The sequence below is a fragment of the Limulus polyphemus genome, unplaced genomic scaffold (genome assembly GCF_000517525.1).
Source record: "Limulus polyphemus unplaced genomic scaffold, Limulus_polyphemus-2.1.2 Scaffold3166, whole genome shotgun sequence".
NCBI classification, from domain to species: Eukaryota; Metazoa; Arthropoda; class Merostomata; order Xiphosura; family Limulidae; genus Limulus; species Limulus polyphemus.
The window spans coordinates 92,032-116,379 of NW_013668776.1; the positions used below are offsets into that span (position 1 = coordinate 92,032).

Sequence of the window (24,348 nt, forward strand, 5' to 3'; positions counted from 1 at the left end):
TATATATGATACTGATATGTTTTGTCTTATATATATATATATATATATACATATAAAACTTCCTAATAAAGAAATTACTTACATAAAAAAATTACACACAGTTTTGATAACAGGTTATTTTCTGAGATAAACTTATGATGGAATTTTAATAATTACAAAAAATCATCCAATCTCACCACAGAGAAAAACAGTGCACTCGGTCAATAGCACTAAATACTGACTGTAAAAATAAATGTTCAATATTTAAAATATACTAATATGTCTGAGAGTTAAAAAAAAACAAGAAAAAACTAACTGTGCAAAGCAACTGTCTTACCGAATATCAGAAATCATACCCAGAGCTTCTCATCAACTTTTCAAAACTTACATTTTTTTGACAAAATTTTCATGATAAGTATCTTGTCAGTTTGTTCAAATATATATAATATTGACAGAAAAATATTTAGGGTTGGGGGAAGGGGGAATTTATATACTGTCCCTCTAATGGCAATTGTAATTCACAGAAACCTGCTTATTGGTATATTCTCAATCAGCGAGGCCATTGGAAAAAAGAGAGTAAAATAACTATATTAATTCAACTCTTTAAAACAAAATCTTTACTGCCAGCTCTGTAATAAACATGCAAGCCTTCAAATCAAACAACCACTACACTTTTAAAAATATTCTATTCAACAAAACACCTATACATTCCCAATGATCAAACCAGTATTTAACTATAAAACTCATAATTACTGATGCATAATGTTTTCATGCTCATAATGGTACAATTTACTCTAATTTTTCTAAAACATCCCAGCAAGTTTTTAGCTGCATAAAATTATATTTTCTGATATCAAAAAAAAGGGGGAAAGAACTTACAGCCTGCTGTTTCTGCATTCTACTTGCGGTTCTGTTTTCTTTGGCTTTTTGCTGAAATTGCAGCAGATTTTAACATTTGTTAAAAAAAAAAAGGGATTTTTCTACAACAATAAGCCATTTTCTAAACAGTTAAAGCAAACAAAATATGTTGAAATTACAAAATACTGAATTTAAATTGCAAGCAAACAAAACATACTGTTATGAATAAAAATAAAGTTTCTTGTTCAAATTTTTATAAATAGTATATAAAACCAATGTATACCATTGCTTATTTTTCTAGATGTTTTCGTAATGTCTGTTAACAAAAAGAAGCAGTGCTACTTCAGTTCTATTATATTTTAATGATTAAATTTAAGCTTGCACATACGTTACAAGTCCTACGAATACTACCTTACCAAGAATGGATGTCGTTTTTCCGATGAAAGACTCCTCCAAATTTTAGCAATCTGTTTTGCCCTGTCAGGCCAATCTAAAATAAAACAAAAACAGTAATCCCCCTTTTTTATATAATCAAATGTAAACATCTTTTCCAACATCTATTAATTCACAAAACCATGAAAATTTCTTTTCAGGTATCAAATGCCCCAATTTTCACCAACTTCATTCTTTCAAGAAGTATAAGAATAACTCTTTGAAAATTACGTGTTTCTCACTGACTGCTCATTCTGACAAGAATTTAGCATTTTCATACACCACAGATAAAAATATGGTTATGTAAATGCTTTTTTTTGTAATGTAACAATGTTTTTTTTTCTGTGAGATAACAATAATTTCATAATTATTTTAATCACATCTAAAGCAAAAAAAAAAAAAATTAATACTTTGGACTATCTTAGTAGTTTAAACATGTTTAGATTAAAAACTCTTAAATATATTTCAAACATTCAATTTTTAATGAGTCAGCTTGTGGATGCTCAATTTAATCTTTCCCAATCTGATTTCCTCTACAAGCTGCCAAATCAATATCTTTTTGAGCTGATTGATACTTGTTTCAGTTCATTAATGTAAACTAATTTAAAATTTTAACTACATTCATAACAATTCTTTTATTAATAAACATATAAAATTTTTCTTTGGCACTGTCTGAGGTTGAGTTATTTATAAAAGTGATCACATTTTCGTGCCCTCAAATATTACTTACTTAAGTTTATAATATCTATCAAAGAACACAACTGAGAAGATTGAATTTTGCTAGCTGCAAAAATCAAATACTAAAATACAATACAATGGAAAAAATACCTACATCTGACTCACTCTTTTAACGTTTTATTTAGTAGCTTAAAAAACCAAGATTTTGTTTTTATCATTAGAACATACTGCATTTATAACTGCAACATTTTTTAAAATGTGATCATTCTGAAAAACATAACTGAACATGACAATTTTAGAGCTCATTCTTTCATATTAACATTAACAGAGCAGTATAAGTAATACTGTATTTGCTCATCTTCTTAGCAAGTCAGCTTAAAAAATACCACATGGCAAAAAAAATGATATCAGAAACACAATTCAATTATTAAAAAAATTTGCAATCACAAGTTTAGGATCCAGAAGAACAATCCAAACAACATTTGGGTGACTTTGAAAGTTATCTTGGATTTTATAAACAAATACAGCACCCTGAATATAAACTGATAAAAATTAGCAATATCAAAGAATAAAAAAAGTTTGGCCTTTATGTGAATTTTACCTATCAGTCTCTTGTTTGGTTATCTTTCCTATGCAAAGAGTTTTAAGCAATTACATATCTACTCAAGGTACTTCATACTGATGTGTATCTTACTGTTCTGGAGATATCATTCAACCATGTACTTATAGCTAGATCACTGGAAATTATCTCTACTGGTTTGTTGTGCATCCCCAACATGGGGTCAGTCAATTTGACCAAACCATGTGACCTCTTGTACTCGTTTAAAGTTTTTAAAAATTTAATACTTATAACTCTCAATATATTGGGTATATCTTCAAGAAATTTGGCAGTCTTTCAGTTAATATTACAATTCTTTCACATACATATTTCTTAATGAAGTACTTTTAATAAAATAAAATAAAGATTTGTCCATTAATATATTGAGTATTTGTTTTGAATAGTCTGTGTGCAAAGTAATTTTCATGTTAAAATTAAAAATACTTTTTGTCATCTCAAAAATATCAAATTCCTAAAACCTCCTAAATGCATTTCAAACGATTTTTTTTTCACTAAATCCTTATAGTTTATCTGTTATTTTCTCTACCCTATTTCAAAATGGGATCAGTCAATTTGACTGACCTTGTAACCACTAAAACAAAACAACAACAAAAAAAAAACTCGAAATAAACCCAAATTAATGTTTTTTCTAGACAGTTTATCCTAAGTAGCTCTAACTTCGTAACATTATACATCTATTTATAATTAAATTTTATTGTTTTGTTGTCCTCTGAACCGTGTCTAACTACTATCCATGTAATTATAAGTTGTAAATCCCTCAGTGAATGTACAGCTCACATTACACTAATGAATTACATTACCCAAGAGCTGCTCCCATGCATGCCTCATCAACCATTTTAATTGTTATTATTATTGCTTATTTTACCTAATCTAGTCTTAAATAACTTAAAAAGATCCGTATTTTTAGATTATAGTTACTTTTATAATAATAAATAAAGAATAAAAATGAAAAACAAGAAATAAAGTACGTACCCAAACTTCTTTTTTCTTGCTCTCGATTGTTGAGGACAGTTAAACCTGATTTTTTATAGTAATTATAGTAATGCACTTAACAATTTTTATTTAATTAAATAATGCACCAAAGAATATAGACTAATAACATGCAAAAAGTAGACAAATTCACTTACCTCTCAAATTTTTCCTTGCTTTCTAACTATGTGACAAGAGCCATTACAAATTCATTCAAGCTAGTCGTTAACTTTCCCAAGGGAACGATGTTTCTACTCTGAGTGAAACTGACGATTATCTGTTCAGAACACAATGTTATGTAATACATCATTTGATAGATGAAAACCTTGACTTTCTATTGGTTATAGGTAATATATAATGAAATGTAAGAGAGAACTATCAACAAATTGTGAAAGAGAGAATGTGACAGGAGAGGTCTGATTTTCTAATTGATAGCTCTGTAACCAACCAAAATTGGAGGCTATAAAGATTATGGTTTGTTTGAGCAATAACGATTTTATTTTAGATTTAATTTTGTACATTTTCGATAGTTGATGGATAAAATAGGGATGATGACCTACTAAGGCAAAATGTGTCACATGGGTCACACTAGTGGAAATTCAGGATTTTCTTACATATTTCCTTGTAGAATTGAGAACTTAAAACTTGTATACTATTAAAATATGGATTATTAGCTAAGATTTTATGCTATTCTAATTGGTATAAAATAAACAAAAAGTAGTTTAATAAAATTTTGAATGTAAGACACTAAAACCTTGTGTCATGTGCAGTGAAGGGTACCCAGGGTGCCAGGTTTAACATCACTTTTAAAGAGTCTAGGTTTTCTACCTTGACCACATTTTCTATCAACATTAGTAATTTCACATATCCTCTTCAGCTTCCATGCAATACGTATTGAAAAACATGAAATTTTATATCAATCTGTTGGAAAGAGTAGACTTCACCAGCCTAAACTTTGATTTCTACCAAATTTGTCATGTGGCCTTTCTGTCCTGGGAACCATGACTGAATCAAGCCACAAACACACATGCATGATGTTCTTCTTTCCCCATACAAAAACTTAGCAGCTTTGGTATGTTATCTCTTCAAGGTTAAATAGGGGTTCAGTACTTTCATTAGCATTACTTTCTGTCTCAAGTTTTTCACTCTTTCAGCCAAAATTCCCTAAATTCAGTACTTATCTTGACAGTTCAATATCTAAGTGTCTCTCAACTTTACTGCAGAACTTTAATGTACCTTCCCTAATCATTACAATGTAAATTTCCTTATGATACATGCAACACAGATCCGAATGCTTATTGTTTTTCTTCTTTACCCAAGTGTAAACACCTATAGCAAGCACAGTGTAAGACACTAAAACCTTGTGTCATGTGCAGTAAAGGGTACCCAGGGTGCCAGGTTTAGACCTACAAACTCAAAGAAACAAAAAGGTGCCTCAGTAGAAGCAAATACATGAGTGATCCATCCAGTAGGAAGTCATACCAACCCAACATGGAAATAATATCTGAGAGTACATTATTTTTGTTAATACTTTTAGATATATATTTTTTATCAGTAATTTTTTGTAGATGTTGTACAACAAAATACTTTCTTCTGAAATTCAAGTAATTCATAAAAACTTTTCAAGGAATCTAGTCAAACTTAAGAAATTTTCAAGTCTGAGAAAACCCTGTGTTATATTTTGAAGGACCAATTTAACTTAACAAAAAATAAACATTCATGGTTTATTAGCTTACCCAAAGTTAGCATAAAATAAACAAACAAGAAATTAATTTTATCTTCAAGTAAGCATGTCACACTGATCATACAGTAGGAAATTGTTTACATTTTATGAAGAGTTTCATCACAACTTATAATGTTACCACATCAGGCTTAATTTATTTCTGTCAGTACATAAAAGTACAAAATTTTATTCTTAGACCTACAAACTCAAAGAAACAAAAAGGTGCCTCAAGCATGTATTTTGTTACCATATTATTTGAGAAATATTTAATTTTCTTAAGTATAAGAAAAAATTATGATTTTCTACCTTTTTTTAAGATTTCATATTTAAAATACCATAAAAAATATACTGCTGAAAAAGCACCAGAAAAGTTTAATAATGCATAGCTTACTGGGTGGAAAATAGCTTTATCAGTTTCAACTGTAAACTTCTATGTTGTATTCAGTATCTACAATTTACTTACTAGGATATTCAATCTTCAAGTGTGGCATATTAATGTTTGCATAAAGAACTGGAGATATAGTGGCTTTTTCACCCAGGGCTTCATCAGGTTCCCACTTCAAAATGTTTTTGTGCCCATGAGCACCAATTTGTGGTGTAGGAGTTTCAAGCTGTTCTCCTTCTGGCCAAGGACTAGATGGGTCAGACAGCTGAGAGCTAATAATTAAAGAGGTGACAAAATGAATACATACTATACAAGACAGAGTGTAATGGAGAATTTTGTCTTGTAATACTAGTATTAAAAAATTAGAGCATACAAACCTCAGTTTAAACAAAATTTAACTTTCCTTAAGACTGAAATATACCTATTTTTCTCCTTCACATATACTTTTATGGTGTACTTTTTATAATAATTTGTCTACATGTGTGAATTTCTATGTATTCCATTATTATTTTAACATTTAACAAACAAAACTATATTACTGTAAAAGAACTTACAGTGTCTAAATATTTTTTTTATAATTAAATTTTCTCTGGGATGCAACAAACAAAACTGACATATTGCAAAATGTCAGGAATAAAAATAAATGCCTGCATTTACAAACTGATCATTTAATTAAAAAAAACTTGTTATTCAAGTTAAATTCATAGCCCAAAATACACTTAAGTATGCAAATAGAAACGAGATGATGTCCGGTGTTGTTTTACATTCATTATCAGAGGGAAAATACTTAATCAACTAAAAGGACATGTATAAACAGACAAAGTCACACACACCCAAAATACTGTAAATTAGGTAACAATCTAGTTTTCCAAATTACCTTCCAAATTCAGTAGAGAATTGGGCTTGGGATGATAAACTGAAAGAAGAATTCAACCCAATACCACTGCTTGGGGTTGTTGGCCTGTGTGTTGGAGGTATATGAGGTACAGGACGCTGAGGTTCAGATTGATAGCCAGGAGTTTGAGATGCTGATGGCTGAAGCTGAGGAGCTCCTGACCTTACAGCCACACTAATGGGAGCAGTAGCAACAGCAAATGCTGAGCTTGCTCCAACTGCAAAACAAATTATTATGGTTTCATATTCAAATTATTTAAAATAGTAATGAAACACAAACAAAGAGAAAGTTAAAACATTAATTATACACATTTTCAATCTGGACTCTTCAGTTCTGGAGAAATTTGTAAGATTACAAATGTTATAATTAGTATAATTAGGAGTTCTGAATTTTTGGTTTTAACCAGTAAACATCCAAAACAAACAAATACAAGACTGGTGTATGTCCAATAAACAATGGAAAAACACAAGTAACTGTTACTCAATTTACCTTAGTTTCACCCCTATCCCAGTGCAGTTAGTTATGCAATGTTCTTCCTATCTGACTAATACCTAGAATTGATTTGTTCTAAATATTTCAAATGTATCCCAGCTACTGAAGGGTAACAACACTTTAAACCAACATGAAAGTAACTTTTATAGAAATAATACGTCATGTAATATAAGTTAAAGTAGACCATGTGCAGAGAAAGAATTTTAGTAAAAAGCAGAAAAAAAATCTCTTAACTCTTTCAGCATCAGCTCGGACCCTGGGACCGACCTCATAACCATTTTGTGCTTGTTAGAGTTTTCATGCTATAACTATTAAATTAGTAAGTGTATATTCACAAAATTTGGCAGATTATCAGTAAACACTACAAGGCTTTCATATGCAAAATATCAGATTTTTTTTTATCAAGTCTTAAAGTTTGTTAAGCAATGTTTTTCTTGTACCTTTTTCTTTTCATATGTTGCCTATCCAACATGCAAAGTAATTTTCATTCTAAGATTAAAAATACTGTTATGCATCAGAAAATTTCACATGTGAAATCTAATGTTCAGATAGTTATCAAATGTTTCTTAATAAAAAACTTTATATTTTATCTGTTATTTTCATTAACGAATCTATGTATGGCTTTGATGGATTTGACCGATCTCATAACCACCATAAAAAATCAGGAAATAAATATAAGTTATACCTTTTTCATCCTAGAGTGACTACAAATTATAACACGAAAACACAAATGTTTAGTCTAAATAGCTTAAATCTCGTAACATTATACATTTATTTATATTTACTATATTGACCTTTCAGCCGAAACAGAAGTTACAATGACGTGGCACACATGCACTTATGTTACCATATAAAACTGACCTTTAGTCTTTACAAAGTGACCTGTCTTGGCTGTGTTTTAGTGAACTAATACTTTGCAAAATACAGTCATACTTCAATTATTATATATATGTATATTGTTTGTTTGTTATGAATTTCACACAAAGCTACACGAGGGCTACCTGTGCTAACCATACTTAATTTACTAGTGTAAGACTAGAGGGAAGGCAGCTAGTCATCACCACCTACCGCCAACTGTTTGGCTACTCTGTCACAGCTGAAAGTGTGAGCAATGTTGGTGTGATGGGGATTCTAACCTGCGACCCAAAGATTGTGAGTCGAGCACTCTAACCACTTGACCCTGCCAGGCCATATATGTATATACATATATATTATTATTTACAAACAAGTTCTTAAACTTATTTTTCTTAAAACACAGAACAGTAAATAAAGAAGAAAAGCAAACAATTATCTCTTCTAGTAACGACCTTTGTACTTGTTTGCTGCTTGTCGTAGGTTCGTAAGCCTAAAAAACTTTTGCACATGGAGGATATGAAACTAAATATTATTTTTTTAGGTTTCATACACATTTGAAATAACCGAAAAATCATTAATTACTATATCAATACCACAGGATTCCACTATAATTTATGAAGCTTAGTAATTAAGCTGTATTTGGGTCTAAAATTATATGAAATTTCGAGCAGACTAAAGACTCACATTACCAGCATGAAGATTTGTATCAAACAAACGAGGTGACATTGTAATATTGAAAATGGCTGAGCTTTTGATTATTCAGAATGTAAGGGAGCTTTTGGAAAAATGGAAAGAGGTGAGTGGGGCCACTGAGTTTGATTCAGAACATGAGCGATATCTTAGTAAATAGAAAAAAACAGGAGGTTCTTATTTTACATTCTAGCTTGTTAATATCGGTAATTTGAGTTCCTAATTTGTATGAAACTATAGACTTTGTATTTGACATCACAAACATCTAATTTGAATCAATGCTTCATTCAACATACCATATGACACACAAAAATTGATGTGTTTTTAATATTTACTTTTAAATTAAGAAATTAAATAATGTATAATACTAACATTTGAATTACAATCTACAGTTTGATACCAAACTTATTGACATAAATTTATAAAACAGTAGTTCAATAAAATTTTGAATGCAAGTCAACAAATGCAATGACATGGCCTTTGACCAGTGACATGTGTGGAAAAGGTTACAGTATATAAAAACTTTTCAGGTTATCTACCTAAAGCTAAAAAACAACTGAAAATAAACTTGGAAAACTTAAGTTAATAAACAATGCAACACAGACACTCAAGTATAGTTTACCTATCAACTACAAATCTCATTCAACCTTCAAGTGTGCAATATTTCTGAATTCTAATTAACAAGATAAAGGATATCATGACAGTGTATGATCTTTTTTTTAAATTTTAACTAAGTTTGAGCAGCTACCTCACAAACAGCAGTAAAACTGGAGTTTAAAGATGATTTAATTTTCAAATACAATTTATAAACTAACAAATTCACAGCATAAATAAACATAATTTTTAAAATGTTTTTACACTACAGAAGTTGAGTTTGTTATCTTAATTTACCCCAATGTTAAATTGATATCAATCAACATTTTACTTAGTTTACTGTAAACATTGCTAGAATATTTAATACTGACAACTAATGAATTTATACTGCCCATACTTTTTACATATAATTAACCTAAGTTCTAAAACCAAAGATGTCATTCATTAAGCATTTGTAGATCTACAAACTTGAAATAACTGTGATGAATGAATTTTTCTTGAAACATGATTATGTACTTCTGTACTGGTTTATAAAGGGTTTTGCTCTCTCTCTAACTATGACATACTTAGGTAAGAAACAACTGAAGTGCTATCATGAACAAAGCAGCCAACAATACTACAAGCAGTTACGTCTGCCCTATGATGACAACTGGTGTGAACTTCAAAATAACCATTGTTATATTGTAGTGAAAAATGAACTGTTGCTAATGGCTGTATGCACGTATGGGTAGTAAATACATGTGACTTGTAAACCTCAAAGTAAAGTACAGGTGGTGGATGTGGCACCCATCGGGGGTTGGCAAAATTTATCACTTGTTTCTACTGGATTTGACAAAAAGACTGAATTATAAGTGTCAATAGGGCAAGTAAATATACTTATTGTCTAGACATAAATGTACAGGCTGTGGTTTACTCCATTCAATACAGAGGCTGCAAAGTTTGAGATTTTTCTTAACTCTGTGGTTTACATGAGAAGAAAACTGTTTTAAAGGTTTATTTTGAAATAAAGAAATCAAAACTTAGATAAAATAGAACTTTGAATTATAACATTATAATATTAACTTCCATGACATACATTGATAGTAAAGTTGTTTAAAATTAAATTTTGAACGTAACTCGATAACTTGCACAAAAAGGGATTTAAAGACGTACCTGTTGTGAAAGGGTTAAGCAATTGAAGGAAAAAAGTAAAACGTAATTGCAATTTAAATCTCTTAGTTAATTATGTATTATCTATGTTTTAAAATGCATAATTGAAAGGTTTAAACATTTTATAAAGTTATCTCAAACACTGCCCCAGTTCCCATGATTTACGATCTTGCACAATTGTAAGATAATTTTGCTGAAGGCTTATGCATCTTTCCCGAAGATACTATAATATGCCCCTAGCGGCAGCATTGACTTCAGTCAAGATGAATAACAAACTGTAAAGGACAGGAAAGAAAAATAAAACATTAATAATAAACTATAAGTGAAAAGATAAAGATGTGAATTTATGCTGGTGACCCAAATAAGGTATTTTTAGATTATTCAACGAAGAGTTAAAAGGTATATACATATTTCTCTTTCTTAATTTTAAACATTTCATTGCACTGTACATTGATGATAATAGCCAAAGTTTGTGATATGGTAGAGAAAAAGGAAAATAAAATATAAACATTTACCTTATAAAACTTTTAATATTCATTTTGAAGATTCTAGAGGTTATGTAAATTAAATTTGAAAACTGTAAGATGAAGAAAAAGTATTTTTATATTTAAAAGGAAATTCCCCAGGCACTTGAACTATTCAGATATGAAAATATCTACAATAGATAAATAAAATATTTTTAGCAGAAAGACTTACTTAAAATAATGTCCTTCTTTGTGTAGAAGCTATGTATAATATTTAATAAAATCTTACTAGTTTTAGTGAGAATACGTAAAGAAAGCTCAGATATCCTTGGATGTAACTTGTATCCGCCCGTCGCGAAAGGGTTAAAGTTCCGACTAATTTAACAGAAGTTGAGTTTGTTATCTTAATTTGCCCCAATATTAAATTGATATCAATTACCATTTTAATTAGTTCATCGTAAATACCGACTAATTTAACAGAAGTTGGGTTTGTTATCTTAATTTGCCCCAATATTAAATTGATATCAATTAACATTTTAATTAGTTCATCGTAAATACCAACTAATTTAACAGAAGTTGAGTTTGTTATCTTAATTTGCCCCAATATTAAATTGATATCAATTAACATTTTAATTAGTTCATCGTAAATACCACTAGACAATCTAATACTGACAACTAATGAATCCATACTGCACACACTTTTTTTTACAAATTATTAACCTAAGTTCTAAAACCAAAGATGTAGTTGCCAATCTTTCTAAACCAGTACAGATGTACATAATCATGCTTCCAAGAAACATTCATTTATCACAGTTATTTCAAGTTTGTAGATCTACAAATGTTTTTCCTTCAATTGCTTAAAATTCTGACTAATTTATAAGTTTCTAGATCAAATCACTTAAAATACTATAATGTGCATTTCACTTTTCTATGATAATACCTTTACATGAATAATTATCAATGAGCCATAGAAATAGCCACTACAACAACATCTCAAGAGATAATGATTTGCCAGTGGAAAGGGGAGAAAAGATACTAAACTTGTATATTCTTGTCTGATAAACAATGTATTATTTATACAAAAGACGTGGCATTTTAGTGTTTTTAAGTGAAGTTCAACAATGTCTTACAGTCACACCATGATATTAAATAAACATTGTACATATATGAATAGCCTTAAAGGCACAAATAAAAGTTCAAAGTTACACAAAATCAAAAATTACTTTTATAAAATTAGAGTCTGAATGAAATTTAATATAAATTTTAGGACAAAATCAGTTCCTTACCACAGCTTTGCACAGCAGGCTGCTCTTGAGTAAGAACTCCCTTAAAGATATCTTCAACATCTTTACTATCCATATGAGGAAGTCCTACAGAAAATGTTAATTTATATCGATTCAAAGTACTTAATATGATATTAATCTTTACTGAATATTCCTAAACCATAAATTTCATATAGAATCTAATCATTATTTAAATTGCAAAAATAAAAAACAAACGAACTTATACAAATAAACGTTATATATACACACATACATATATATGAAATTACTTCATACCTGTGTCTTCAACCATAGTATCTAAATTGAAGTGTGAACTTAATAGGTCAATGTTTGACCCTAGAGGATCATCTCTATTTGTTGAAGAAGTAGCATCAGTATCATGCTTTAACCGTGGTCTTTCTTCTATGGATGAAATAGCTTCTAAAGCTGAAACAAAAAAATTTTATATTTCAACATTTTTGTTTTTTCTACACTGTAAGTATTCAAAACATATCACACATTATATCCTTTACAAATAACTTAAAAGGGACCTCTTACAAATTTCAAAGATATAGAAAATTCGGGAAAGAAATGTAAAATTCATAGGATAAAGTTCAAGAAAAGTATAAGGTAAAAGAGAAAAAAAAAGATGCACAAACTCTCAAAATGGGGGAGAAAAACTAAAAATAGAAGAGGATGAACTAGTAGCAAGTGGTCAAGGTTACATGAACAACAAAACAAATTATGAAAAGTGAAAACAAAGTTATGCAGGTCAAAATTTAGCCAACAAGTAAGACATTGAAAAGTACATCTTGAGTTTGGAAAGTATTGTAAAAACAGTGGAATGAAGGGTGAAAATAAGCAAGTAGATAAGATCAATCCTAAAATAAAAGTATTTACCATCAATAAAACAAAAACTAAAAAAAGGCACCAAATAAAAGAAACTTGTGACTGAGGTAAACAACATATTAGAACAGCAAAAATGGCTTTATAAAAAGTATCCTATCAGAAGAAGATTGCTGCTCAACTACCCTATTCACTAGAAGTATGATACGTCTTAACAGAAAGATGAGAATCTCTTCGCTCCTGATAAATTTTTCACTGGTATCACAAAAGTTCACTTAATGCTATTTACAAGCAATTACCCATTGGAACATATAATTGGAGACAACTCTTCAAAAGAAAAAAAATCATGAAAGTTATAATAAAAAGAAAAAGACTTAAGACAAAAATAAATTTCTAATATTATTTGGCTATGTAGAAAGTTTCTGAAAAAATGTCAGGCCTCCCAGCCTTGTTTTAAGGATAAATAAGAACAAAAAACTTGCTGTGTTTACTGTACAATTAAGATTTTAATATGCATACTAGCCAGGAAAACGAGTTTTTATGCTTTCTGCCAATTTACTTTGGCAACTAACCAATTTTCCAACCTGAACCACAGTTTCTTATAATTTTCAAAAAATACTTACTAATTTATCAGGCTTTTGTTATAGATTGTTTTCTGTTACAGTGAAGTACTTTATCCTTTTCTACCATGTCCTGTTTTTAACATTTTTATGAAAACGTAAAGGTACATAAACATGTGGTTCAGGCTGATTGAAAAAATATAAGTTTGACAGTCTATTTTCACAAAAATAGTAAGACAACTTTAAAAACAAATGCTTTAATAGATTTTATAAGTTCACTAGGAAGCCTAAAGTTATAAAAACAAGACAGAGTGAAGTCAAAAACTCAATTCTGTTTAAAAGGCAGAGTATTTAGTCAACTACGCTTGAACTACACCTCAAGTGACACAAGCCCTAGTTATAATTTCATTGAACAGGTTTTCTGACCAATTAAGCTATCATACCCTTTTTCTCAATTTCAAAAGAGAGAGAAAAAAGAAAGACATATATAATATTACATTTTGATATTAAAAAGATTCCAAATGAAGTAATATTCAACAATAAGCTTGGAGAGTATACTGGTATTCACACAGCAGCACAAAATGCCAGTCTGACTCATAATGAGAAAGATTCATTAAAACACAACAAAAAGGATCAAAGAGAACACACACAATATGAAAGGTGCTGTCAAAGTAATAGTAATATACAAAAAACACACACAGTGTTCTCCTTCTGTGTGAACATGTGTACTGATATAGGGGAATTTGTAGACCACATGAATGTTTGAGAATAAAAACATATGACAAGACATAATTGAAGTAGTGGAAAGACTTAGGGCAACAAACCTTGAAATACAAACTTCTTGTGCATGCAGAACTAAAATAACTGAATAAAATAAGTTACATTTAAGTGACAGTTAAACTGTTCAATAATTTTTTTAGGTTTGTTTTACAATGGACTTTGCATAACTTTGTTATATAAACATATGGTCAAAGAGGATTTTAACACAATTAAGATCCTAAGAATGGGCAAAAGTCTTCATTCATCTGAGCAATAAGTAAAATTATTTATGTATATTTTGTTAGTTGCAAATTATGTTAAAACTTTTAAATCAAGTCATGCATTATACTACAGTTAGAGGTTCTAACATACATTGGACTACAATAGCTAATTTTTTATGATGGTAACTAAGTCTGACCTTTTATCAACTGAAAATAATCAATTTAAATAATGCAATACATGATTATTGTGACATACCAATAAAGTGAAACTTTTCAAAAATGTTAAAGCAGCTAGGAAAATCACAACTTTTCCTTTACACTATCACTTGGTAAGATTTAATTTGCACACACACACACACACATATATATATAGCCTATTATAAATTCAATTAAAAACAAACAAAGCTGTGTTAAGTCAATAAGAATCTGAAAACATGAGAGTCAACCTAATAAAGAAGATGTTCCCAAACTGTGGTCCGCAGCCCCCAGAATAGTACTTAAGGGTGTCCGCAGTAATACATCAAATTGATGAAATTACCATTTACTGAAAGACTACTAAATAAAATAAAATGTGAGGTTTCTCTCAACTTGCTTATATAAAATCGAAGTATAGAAATAAGATAAATATGAAGCCAGATCTTCATTTGAAACTGCCAGACATTGACTCAGAAATTCACAAGATTGTTTCAGCAAAGCAGTATCATCCTTCATATTAAAGTCGTAAGATTTTTTTTTAATTTTCCATATTTAAATCCCTTTTCACTGTTCTTTTCTTAAAACTAGAATCAAGCTGTAAAGGTAGTAAAATACACATATGATACACCAGTTACACATCATAAAAACTATTTTCAACAGGAGGTGGTCTGCCAATACAGTAAAGAAGTTGAAGGGGGTCTGCCAGTTGGCAAAGTTTAGGAACCCCTGTAATAAAGATTGGTTCCAAAAAATCTTTATATGTGAATGTAAAGTAGGAAGCTCTGTGCCAGTTACAATGATGTTTTTTTCCTATAAATAGAATAATGCAGTCTGAGCTTGTACACAAAATCAAACAAGGTTCCCAGTGGTTCCAACATACAAAGAATGGAAACATTTATCAAAAACAAGAAGGAACCTTCTTAACACTTATAAAGAGCTTAAGGGCCAGGCTTTTTTAAGTGTCCAATTTGAGGTTGTCAGTGTTCTGGGGCAAATTTCTCTGAGTACATACCTTACGCAAACATATATTATATGTTGAGTTTGTGTTAAGTTTTTCCAGCAAACCAAGGAAATAAACAATGGTGGGGTATTAAAAGTAGCATGTTACCAGCAGAAAAAATTAATTTCATAACACAAACACAAAAACTGTAAGTATGACTCAAGCCTTTATTGTGATTAATTAGTAAACTTTTATATTTTGAAAAAAAGTAATTGTTCCATTACTTTTTCACATATAAAAATATCCAAATTAACATGTCACCATAATCATATGTTCTGTTTTATGGTTGTTTATTTTCAAGACAATAATTACATATTTCTAAGTAAATAAAAAGATGTGAGTCTAAAATTAATCCAAGATGTATATAATTTGATTTGATCATACCCCAAACACAGGACATCAAGAGATATTTTGGGTACGTCCATTTGCAGCTTGTAATAAAATTAGTTTTTTAAGCATGTGATCTCCTTTACATGTATATCCAAGTGTAGATACTCAAATTATGTTGTTATTAGGTTGTTTACTTTCAAGACAATAATTACATATTTTTGAGTAAATAAAAAGATTAGAGTCTAAAATTAATCCAAGAAGTATATAATTTGATTTGATCATACCCTAAACACAGGAAATAAAGAGATATTTTGGGTATGTCCAATTGGAGCTTGTAATAAATTTAGTTTTTTTAAGCATGCGATCTCCTTTACACATATATCTAAGTGTAGATACTAAAATTATGTCATTTTGCTATATCGTTATACACAATAGCCAAGAAAGTTGTTGTTATCAATAACTGAAAGGGTAAGAGTAAATTTCATTCTCCAATGAAAATCACTGAACATTAAATTGCATGAACTCCTATACATGCACTCCTTTACTTCAGTTTTGTTTCAGAGTGGAATATACAGAATGAATAATGCTTTTCACACCATATTTAGTTTCTACAATGTGCAGATGATTATTGTAGGGTGGATTTGAAATGTATTAGTCACAAATCAACTCATTTTCCTGCAAGAAAACCCCCTGAAAATGTGATTGCATGACAGGTGTGTGTCTCTTTAACTGTATAACTAACATAAAAATAGTGTGAGTGGTGGTAGTTGTAGGTTTAAATGACTGATAAATTACAAAGCTAAATATGCGAGTGATAATTAAGCATTTATTTATAAAAACAGATAATTGGGGACATAGTGAGATGCTTGTAAAGGAGTTCACAGAATGGGTAAAGGAGATCACCATTTTAATTTAACTCCTTATATATGCTTTGCACTTCTTAGTATAATGCCACATTAAAATAAAAGCTTACATTTAAGATCTGTAGAAGTAGTCTAATACAAAATAACTATTCTTATTAGCCTGCAGTAGTTGGATTTACTGTAGAAATGTAAAGGAGATCACATTAATTTCTATACCTGCCGTTGCTAATATACAGAGGTGGTATGCATTTCATTGATGGGTTTCACATTTGTATTTTTAGAATGGATGGCAAACAAAGTCGACAGCTGAAATATTATCACAGAAAAAAGGCAGCAGAAGAGAACACCTTCTTACAATTTGTTTACTTTTTGTCTTTTTATTCTAGGTACATTATAACCTGGTAAAGAAGAACACATGTGAAAGACAGTAGTCATCTTCATCAAGGTGAAAAAATATGACAAAATGTAGCCCGAGTGCTAGATTTTTGGTGCAAGGTTTTTCAGTACTTAATTTCTTCAATAACTGTATAAATCATACTTATTGGAGAATATTTTTTTCAACATTTTCCAGTTGAAAAATGGACACTTAAGAAAGCCTGGCCCTTAAATACATTACCTCTCAGATTTTTTTTTTTCAAACTCAAATGAATAAATGAGGAAATATAAGAATACACATGGTTTTTATTATGTGAACCCCCCTATAAAGATATCTTTAGTTATAAAAACAGGTTAATAACACAACTTATGATAGAAGAATTAAGTTCAAAGATACAACTGCTTAGGATTTTTTAGTGGACACAATACATTTACTATTGCAAACACATTATATTTAAAGAAATAAAAAAATCAAGTCATCACATTATGCATTCAGATTAGCAAAATAAATACAATTTTTTTTATGGCACAAAGTCAAATATGAGCATCTTTAGAGAAACTCACAGTACATATTAACCAGTAGGAGTTCTTCAAAGGTAAGCATTTTTGGCAGTCACAATAAGTTATCTAATCATATTTCATTCATAGCAGGATTACATTAATATATATTCACTTTTTTTTTCAGAATATTACAAAATTCAGTCAGTAAAGGAAAACATAAGACCCATTTTAGAAGTTAGAATTTGTAGCAGAAAAAAAATAAAAAAAAATAAATCACTTTCAAAAATAAAGAAAAGGAAGATTGATACCACACATTAAGATCAACTGACTTTTATCTGCTTATGAGTATTACACTTCTACACAGTATGAAAAAAGTAAATCCTAGAGTCACGTATGAGAGATACGATACACAATTCCATAGCAGAAAAGAAAAAGCTAAGAAAAATAGAACCATAATTTTTCAAGTGCATTAAAAACAATCCTTATGCAAAACAAGTGAAAGACATCCATGAATAGTTTTTCTTTACTGAATTATAAATGTGGTACAACCAATGAATACGTCTGACATTGAATGTTACATGAACTGAAGGGTTATTATACACTACACACTTGAATTTGTCATAGGTGTTGAAATTTTTATAGAACAGTACGATAACATTAATTTTACAAAGTAAATATTCCATAAAAGATAATTTCTGATGTCTTCTCTTCTCTTCTATTTATGTAGCAAATATAATTTACCCTCATCCTGTTTAGCCAGATCATCTCCATCATTCATCAACATATTCATCAATTCATCATCTTGAGCTATATCTTGAGGTAGAGGAAGTAAATCCTTTAAAGCCTCACTATCACCAAGGTCTCCTTCGTCCATGCCCTAAGTAAATATAATATTAAGTTTTTTCAATGTCATTCTTGGGCTACTCCTTCACATTAATTACACAAATGAATTTGATATTTCCTATGCAATAAACCAGTCACAGATATAAATATATCTTACTAACTTTTCAGCAATTATTTCACTAACAGGAAATAAAAAAAGGCATGTTAATTAAGTTTTTGCAATCGAGAAAGTAATACAGTAACAAAGACAAGGAGCTAAAGTAATACAATTTATTTGGTTAACCAGTGACATTTTGAGGTCATCAAAAAAAATTACAGTTAGTATCAACTTTACCACAGGATCAAGATGCACATGTCATGATATTTTACAATTCAATTTAAAATTTAATTAATCAACTTTAATATCAATATAAGTTAATGAACATGGCATCCAAATGTAGTTTATACTTCAAAATTTTATATTATTTAAGTTTTAATTTCAGAGAGAAATGTTTAAAAAAAATTATCAGTTCCACTTCTCTGTCACATGAGGCATCTGGGCTCTGAAGTCTCCCCAACAGATGTAGTATCTTCTCTAATTTGACTTTCAGTATGTCCAACTAACTCGAAACACAAACTATATATAATTACGAGCAGGAACATAAGACTTTATCCTCATACCTTCTCGATTTGCTGGAATGTAAATAAATTTGCAAAAGCCATTGAAGAAGCTAGTCCCACCTTTTCATATCTTTCAAGGCAATTATCTAATCCTGAATACGTATCTGATGGACATGTTTATAATCAACAGAAAAAGTCTCTTCTACATAAAACTTATTACAGTTGGGTTTTTTTGGCAGGCATAAGTAATAGTTGGCCTTAGATCCTTCATATGTTATTGTTTTTGATTACTCCTAGCAGCCAAGGAAATTTTCTTAACCTACTTATAGCTTAGTCAAAAAGTCAATTAAATTATAACAATATTGGGGCATTGTATTCTAGTGCCTGATGTATTTTTTGTGTTGTGAATTATTGTTTAGAGACCACAATATCTAAGATCTAGTAAGGATTATAGGCAATTACATCATGAGGTCACAGGGTGTTTACATAGTCTACAGGCAAATCGCTAATTGGCTCCCACTGTAATTTACTACTTTTGACAGAAATCCTGTGGTTCAAAGTACAGACAATAAAATAAAAGTTAAAAAAAAAACATGGTGAAAAGTTTACAGTTGAAACTGTGAAGATAACTAAATTGAAGATCTCAAAACAAAACATGCATTTAAAGAAAGCAAAAAAAAGGCATTATTTTATATCAATTTTTTCACATTTTCTTGTCACTGTATACTGATGATTTTGCTGCAGTTAGTGTTAGGGTATAGAACATAAAAAGTAAAATATAAAGTTTTACCAAAACTTTTGATACTCATTGAAGAGGTTCTAGATGAAATGCAAATGAAATATAAAAACTGTATGCTGAAAAGAGGTATTTTCAACCTTAACCTTTTCATTACTTCCTCAGTGGATTACACTGACCATGTGACCATCAGGTTTCTATACTATAGCTTTTAATATGAAATTCTTAAAACTTTTAGCAAACATTTTGAGACATTTGTAGACAAAAAATACTCAGAGATTTTAATTAATATTTTTTTACTACAAATTTGTTTGTGAATAAATGGAGTCAGAGTGATGACTGCTCCATGTACAAAGTGATTTTCATGTTAAGATTAAAAATTCTTTTCATTATTTGAAAATTTCAAATTTCATTTTCATAATCTCCAAAACCCTCTAAATCAGGCCTCGATAAATATTTTAAGATCTAGAAGCCAGGTGTACCTAATCTAATTTCCCAACTGTTTGAACCAGGAAATAGGGGCTACACTAGTGCCTTGATTATCCACACCTCCTTTACCCACAATCCCCAAATATCCTTGCTTTTTTCTTTTCCCCAAATTTTCTCAAAATAATTGTGCCATTACAATTCTAGACAATAATTGACATGTTTTGGAGAAATTGTCACTCAGAAATTAATTATGGTTGCAAAAGTTCATGTGTTGCATGATATCCAGGGTTTTCACGTGCAGGATCTGGCATGCATTCAAATCGTAAGACGGCTAGTTCAAGCCTAGCCTTGTCTCTTTTATTTTTAGCTGTTGAGACAGGAATACAGAATATTTGTAACTTGGTTAACTTTATTGGATTAGTGATTAAAAACACAGTATACAAAAACACACAAAATATACATTGGGATTTTTTAAAGATTTCATCCAACTTAAGTTGTCATTCGCTGGCATCCTTTAACCACAGATACATAGTTCAGGTTGTGTTGGGGATGTCACCCAGTTACGCATTATCCTCTTCCCTACAGATAAATCTATCTTCAACTTGTTTTAACAAAAGCCTTTTCGTAATAATTCGCAAGCGCAGATTTGCACTAATTTTTGCTAATTTTTCACAGGCATTGATAGGGTGCAAATGCACTTTTGTGTCTATAGCAGAAAAGGTGCCCAAAATTTAGGAGCTACTTATGCCTATTTTAGCAATTAAATTCAACTAAAATGGGAACGGGCAATCAAAAGAGGAAATATTATAGGATAAAAAATGGAATTGGACTCGTGTAACTCACGAAATTTGGAGAAATCGAATGTGACCAACCAACCAACCAAAACTGGCTTTTATGATTATGATTGTGAAGACTTTTATAAATTTTCAGGATAATATGATTAAACAACAGTAAAAAGATAATAAGTAGCAGTAAAAAAGATAATAATTTAAAACAAGGGAACTTAAATATATTGAAAATTTTTATTTAGATTGAACAATGGGTTAACTAGTGAGATACCTTAGTGCCTTATCTGCTGTTTCTGTTATCTGCAATTTTTTGCCTTCCCCGAACCAGTGCGGATAATTGAGGCACCAGTGTATATTTATTTACTTCAACAGCAACAAATGGATGTTAATGATCATATGATATCAACAACCACCTGATAGTATTGCCTGAACTAACTGACTTTGGTCCTGTCTGAGTCTAAACATATGCACTGATTGGTTGAATTGAGAGAAAGAAGAAAAAAAAAATGGCACAAAATTAGTAACGTGTTGTGCAACTACACTGCTTCTTTCCTGGAAAAACATGAAAAAGGGCTGAATCCACCATTAAAATCCTAGAAACAAAGTTCGATTTAGAACTCAAAAAACGTAAAAATAGTTCCGGGCTATGCATGAATAAAATGGGAAAAAATAATAGGCACCACAATGAAATGGAGACCTGGTGCCTGGGATTTGTTCAGGCCTGCTCTAAATAAATATTAGATGTTTTTTTTTTCAGAAAAACTTTATATTTTATGTTGTTTTTTTCCACCCTAACTCTCTACAGGGTCATTCAATTTGGCCAACCTTGTAACCACCAGAAAACTTTAAAGGTTGAAAAAATGTGGAATAAAGTGAGTAGTACTGTCCTATCCTTTATAATATTGGCTACAAAGGTCTAACCTTTTCACATCTATTTCCTATACTTATTTTACTGTTAGCAGCTGAAGTAGTAACCTACTGAACATAAAACAATGAATCACTGCTCCTGCTATTAGACTATTTATGAGACACTGCAATATGATGCTGTTTACTGCAAATAAGCTTGTGTGGTGCAATTACCAGAATTTTCCCACAAAGTTTATCATAATTCCACCTCTGTGAACACAGTGTAAGAGGATTTACTGACATGTTTACATTTGCAACAAGAATTGTCCAAAATAATAAAAGTGCAAAAAAATTTTTATGATATGGCTCTGTACAAAGTCTGGACTGATCCAATAAACTTGATAAGTATATGGATGTTAGTCATCCTCCTTAAGCAGTCAGATCTTAGCAGTATAGGTATACAAATATTAAGTGCTCATGAACATATATATTATTACTATTTACTCGTAAATGTTTAATTTTTAGTTATCTTTCTGAAAACATAGAATAAATAAAAAATATACAGAAAAACATTCTCCTTAAGTGGTCAGATCTTAGTGGTATAGGTGTACAAAGTATATAAGTGCTTATGAACATACACATATATTATTATACAATTTACTCTTAAATGTTTAATTTTTAGTTATCTTTCTGAAACATGGCACAATAAATAAATAAAAATATACAGAAAAATAATGATTTCTAGTACTTGCAATATTACAAAATTGACTTGTACTTTGTGCATTGTACTTGCTAAGCTTCGCTGGAAGTCTCATTTTATTCTCTCAAGTGAAGGGGAAAGACAAATTAATTTTTGTAAATTTCAATGCATTTTAAAAACCAAAAAATTATCATATTACTATACTGGTACACATAAAACCACTGTAATTTATCTGGCTTTCTAACTAAGCTATGTGTGAGCTAAAAAAAATCTCATTTCTCTTCAGAACAACTTGGTCAACAGAATGGAGCATTTCCAGTGAAATTACAAAATTCTCCTTACAAAGCACTTACAAATGACTATCAGCTTTACAGGGTTTTTGAATGTGCTCTTTCTCTTCGTTATAACCATGTACTTAAACCTACGAATATGGGCTGGGTGGGATCCACCCAGCTCGTAACCACAAAAGTATCCATATGTGTAATTATACTATAATTTTTTAAACTGTATGCATATCTTTACAAACCTTTGTAGATTACTAGTAAACATTACAAGGCTTTTATACCCAAGATATCAGGCTTTAAATTAAGTAATAAGATTTCTTTATTAAAGATTTACTCACAAATTTTTTGTCTCAGAATATTCACTATCCAACATAAGTAATTTTGATTTTAAGATCAAAAATATTTTTCTCTATCTGAAAATTGTGAAGTTTCATTTGCGTAATCTCTATATCCTTCTACATCATCATCAAATGTTCTTTTTAAATAAAACTTTATGTTTAATGTGTTATTTTATCAGTTAACTCCATATGATGTTAGTCAATTTGACTGACCTCTCAACCATCATAAAAATTAAGAAAGAAATATAAATTACCTATTTTTTCTTCTAGAATAACTGCAAATTTTAACAGTAAACCACAAATGTTTATTCTAAATACCATAAATTACCTAGCAGTATAGATTTATATATTAACTTTTGTTTTATTGCCCTTTGAACCATGTCTAACTAAAAAACCCCAACACAAGTTGAAAATCATGCAACACACATGCACCTCACGCAACCGTATCAAAGAGTGTAACACACAAGCTGCTGAAGCGCATACCCCATGAAGATTTTTATCATTTTTCTTTCATTATATTATCTAAGAAGTTTCTATGTTTTACATTTTAGTTACTTTATAATAAGAAATAGTGAAAACAGATGAAAAATAACAAAACCTTGTAATTGAATATCAAAGATTTTTATTTTCAGTAAAGATTTATATTTTATCTGTTATTTTCTTTATTGTAAGTTACACTTGAATCTCCAGGTTGTAGGTAAGTAATCAAAGTATAATGAAAATAAAGGCTGCATATGCTAAATAAAATGTATAGTATTTTTAGAATTGATCACAAGATTTTAAAGTACTTATGGTCAGACTTTACACTTCTCACACTTATTTGTTATCAAAAATATATATATAAACCTAAAAATAATTATTTCATTTCACATCCTCCATGTGCGAAATTTTATAAGGCTTAGCAACCTATGTCAAGCAGCAAACAAGTACAAAGGTCATAACTAAAAGATAAAATTGTTTTCTTTACTCCTTTATTTACTGTTCTATGTTTTAAGACAAATACGTTTAAGAACTTATTTCTAAATAATGTATATACATATATATAATGTATTATAACTGAAATGTGACTGTATTTTACAAAATATTAGTC

At 29.9% G+C, this 24,348-nt stretch overlaps 2 protein-coding genes across 5 annotated transcripts in view; both read right to left on the reverse strand.

Annotated features, from left to right (window-relative positions):
- Positions 1-24,348, reverse strand: part of LOC106468793 (histone-lysine N-methyltransferase 2C-like) — a 120,412-nt gene that overhangs the window by 87,138 nt on the left and 8,926 nt on the right. For all 4 annotated transcript variants that reach the window (XM_022397154.1, XM_022397156.1, XM_013929233.2 and 1 more), the window contains exons 2-8: positions 18,436-18,571; positions 12,342-12,491; positions 12,069-12,152; positions 6,521-6,755; positions 5,722-5,915; positions 1,254-1,327; positions 859-909 (exon numbers count right to left, since the gene is read on the reverse strand). In XM_022397154.1, the coding sequence (XP_022252862.1) occupies positions 859-909; positions 1,254-1,327; positions 5,722-5,915; positions 6,521-6,755; positions 12,069-12,152; positions 12,342-12,491; positions 18,436-18,568 (921 nt within the window). In that variant the 5' untranslated portion in view covers positions 18,569-18,571. The remainder of the gene's footprint in view (positions 1-858; positions 910-1,253; positions 1,328-5,721; positions 5,916-6,520; positions 6,756-12,068; positions 12,153-12,341; positions 12,492-18,435; positions 18,572-24,348) is intronic.
- The window catches only part of LOC111088124 (histone-lysine N-methyltransferase 2D-like), a 12,190-nt gene continuing 9,949 nt past the window's right edge, over positions 22,108-24,348 (reverse strand). Inside the window, exon 7 of the mRNA XM_022397157.1 lies at positions 22,108-22,206. Coding sequence (XP_022252865.1) covers positions 22,108-22,206 — 99 coding nt within the window. The remainder of the gene's footprint in view (positions 22,207-24,348) is intronic.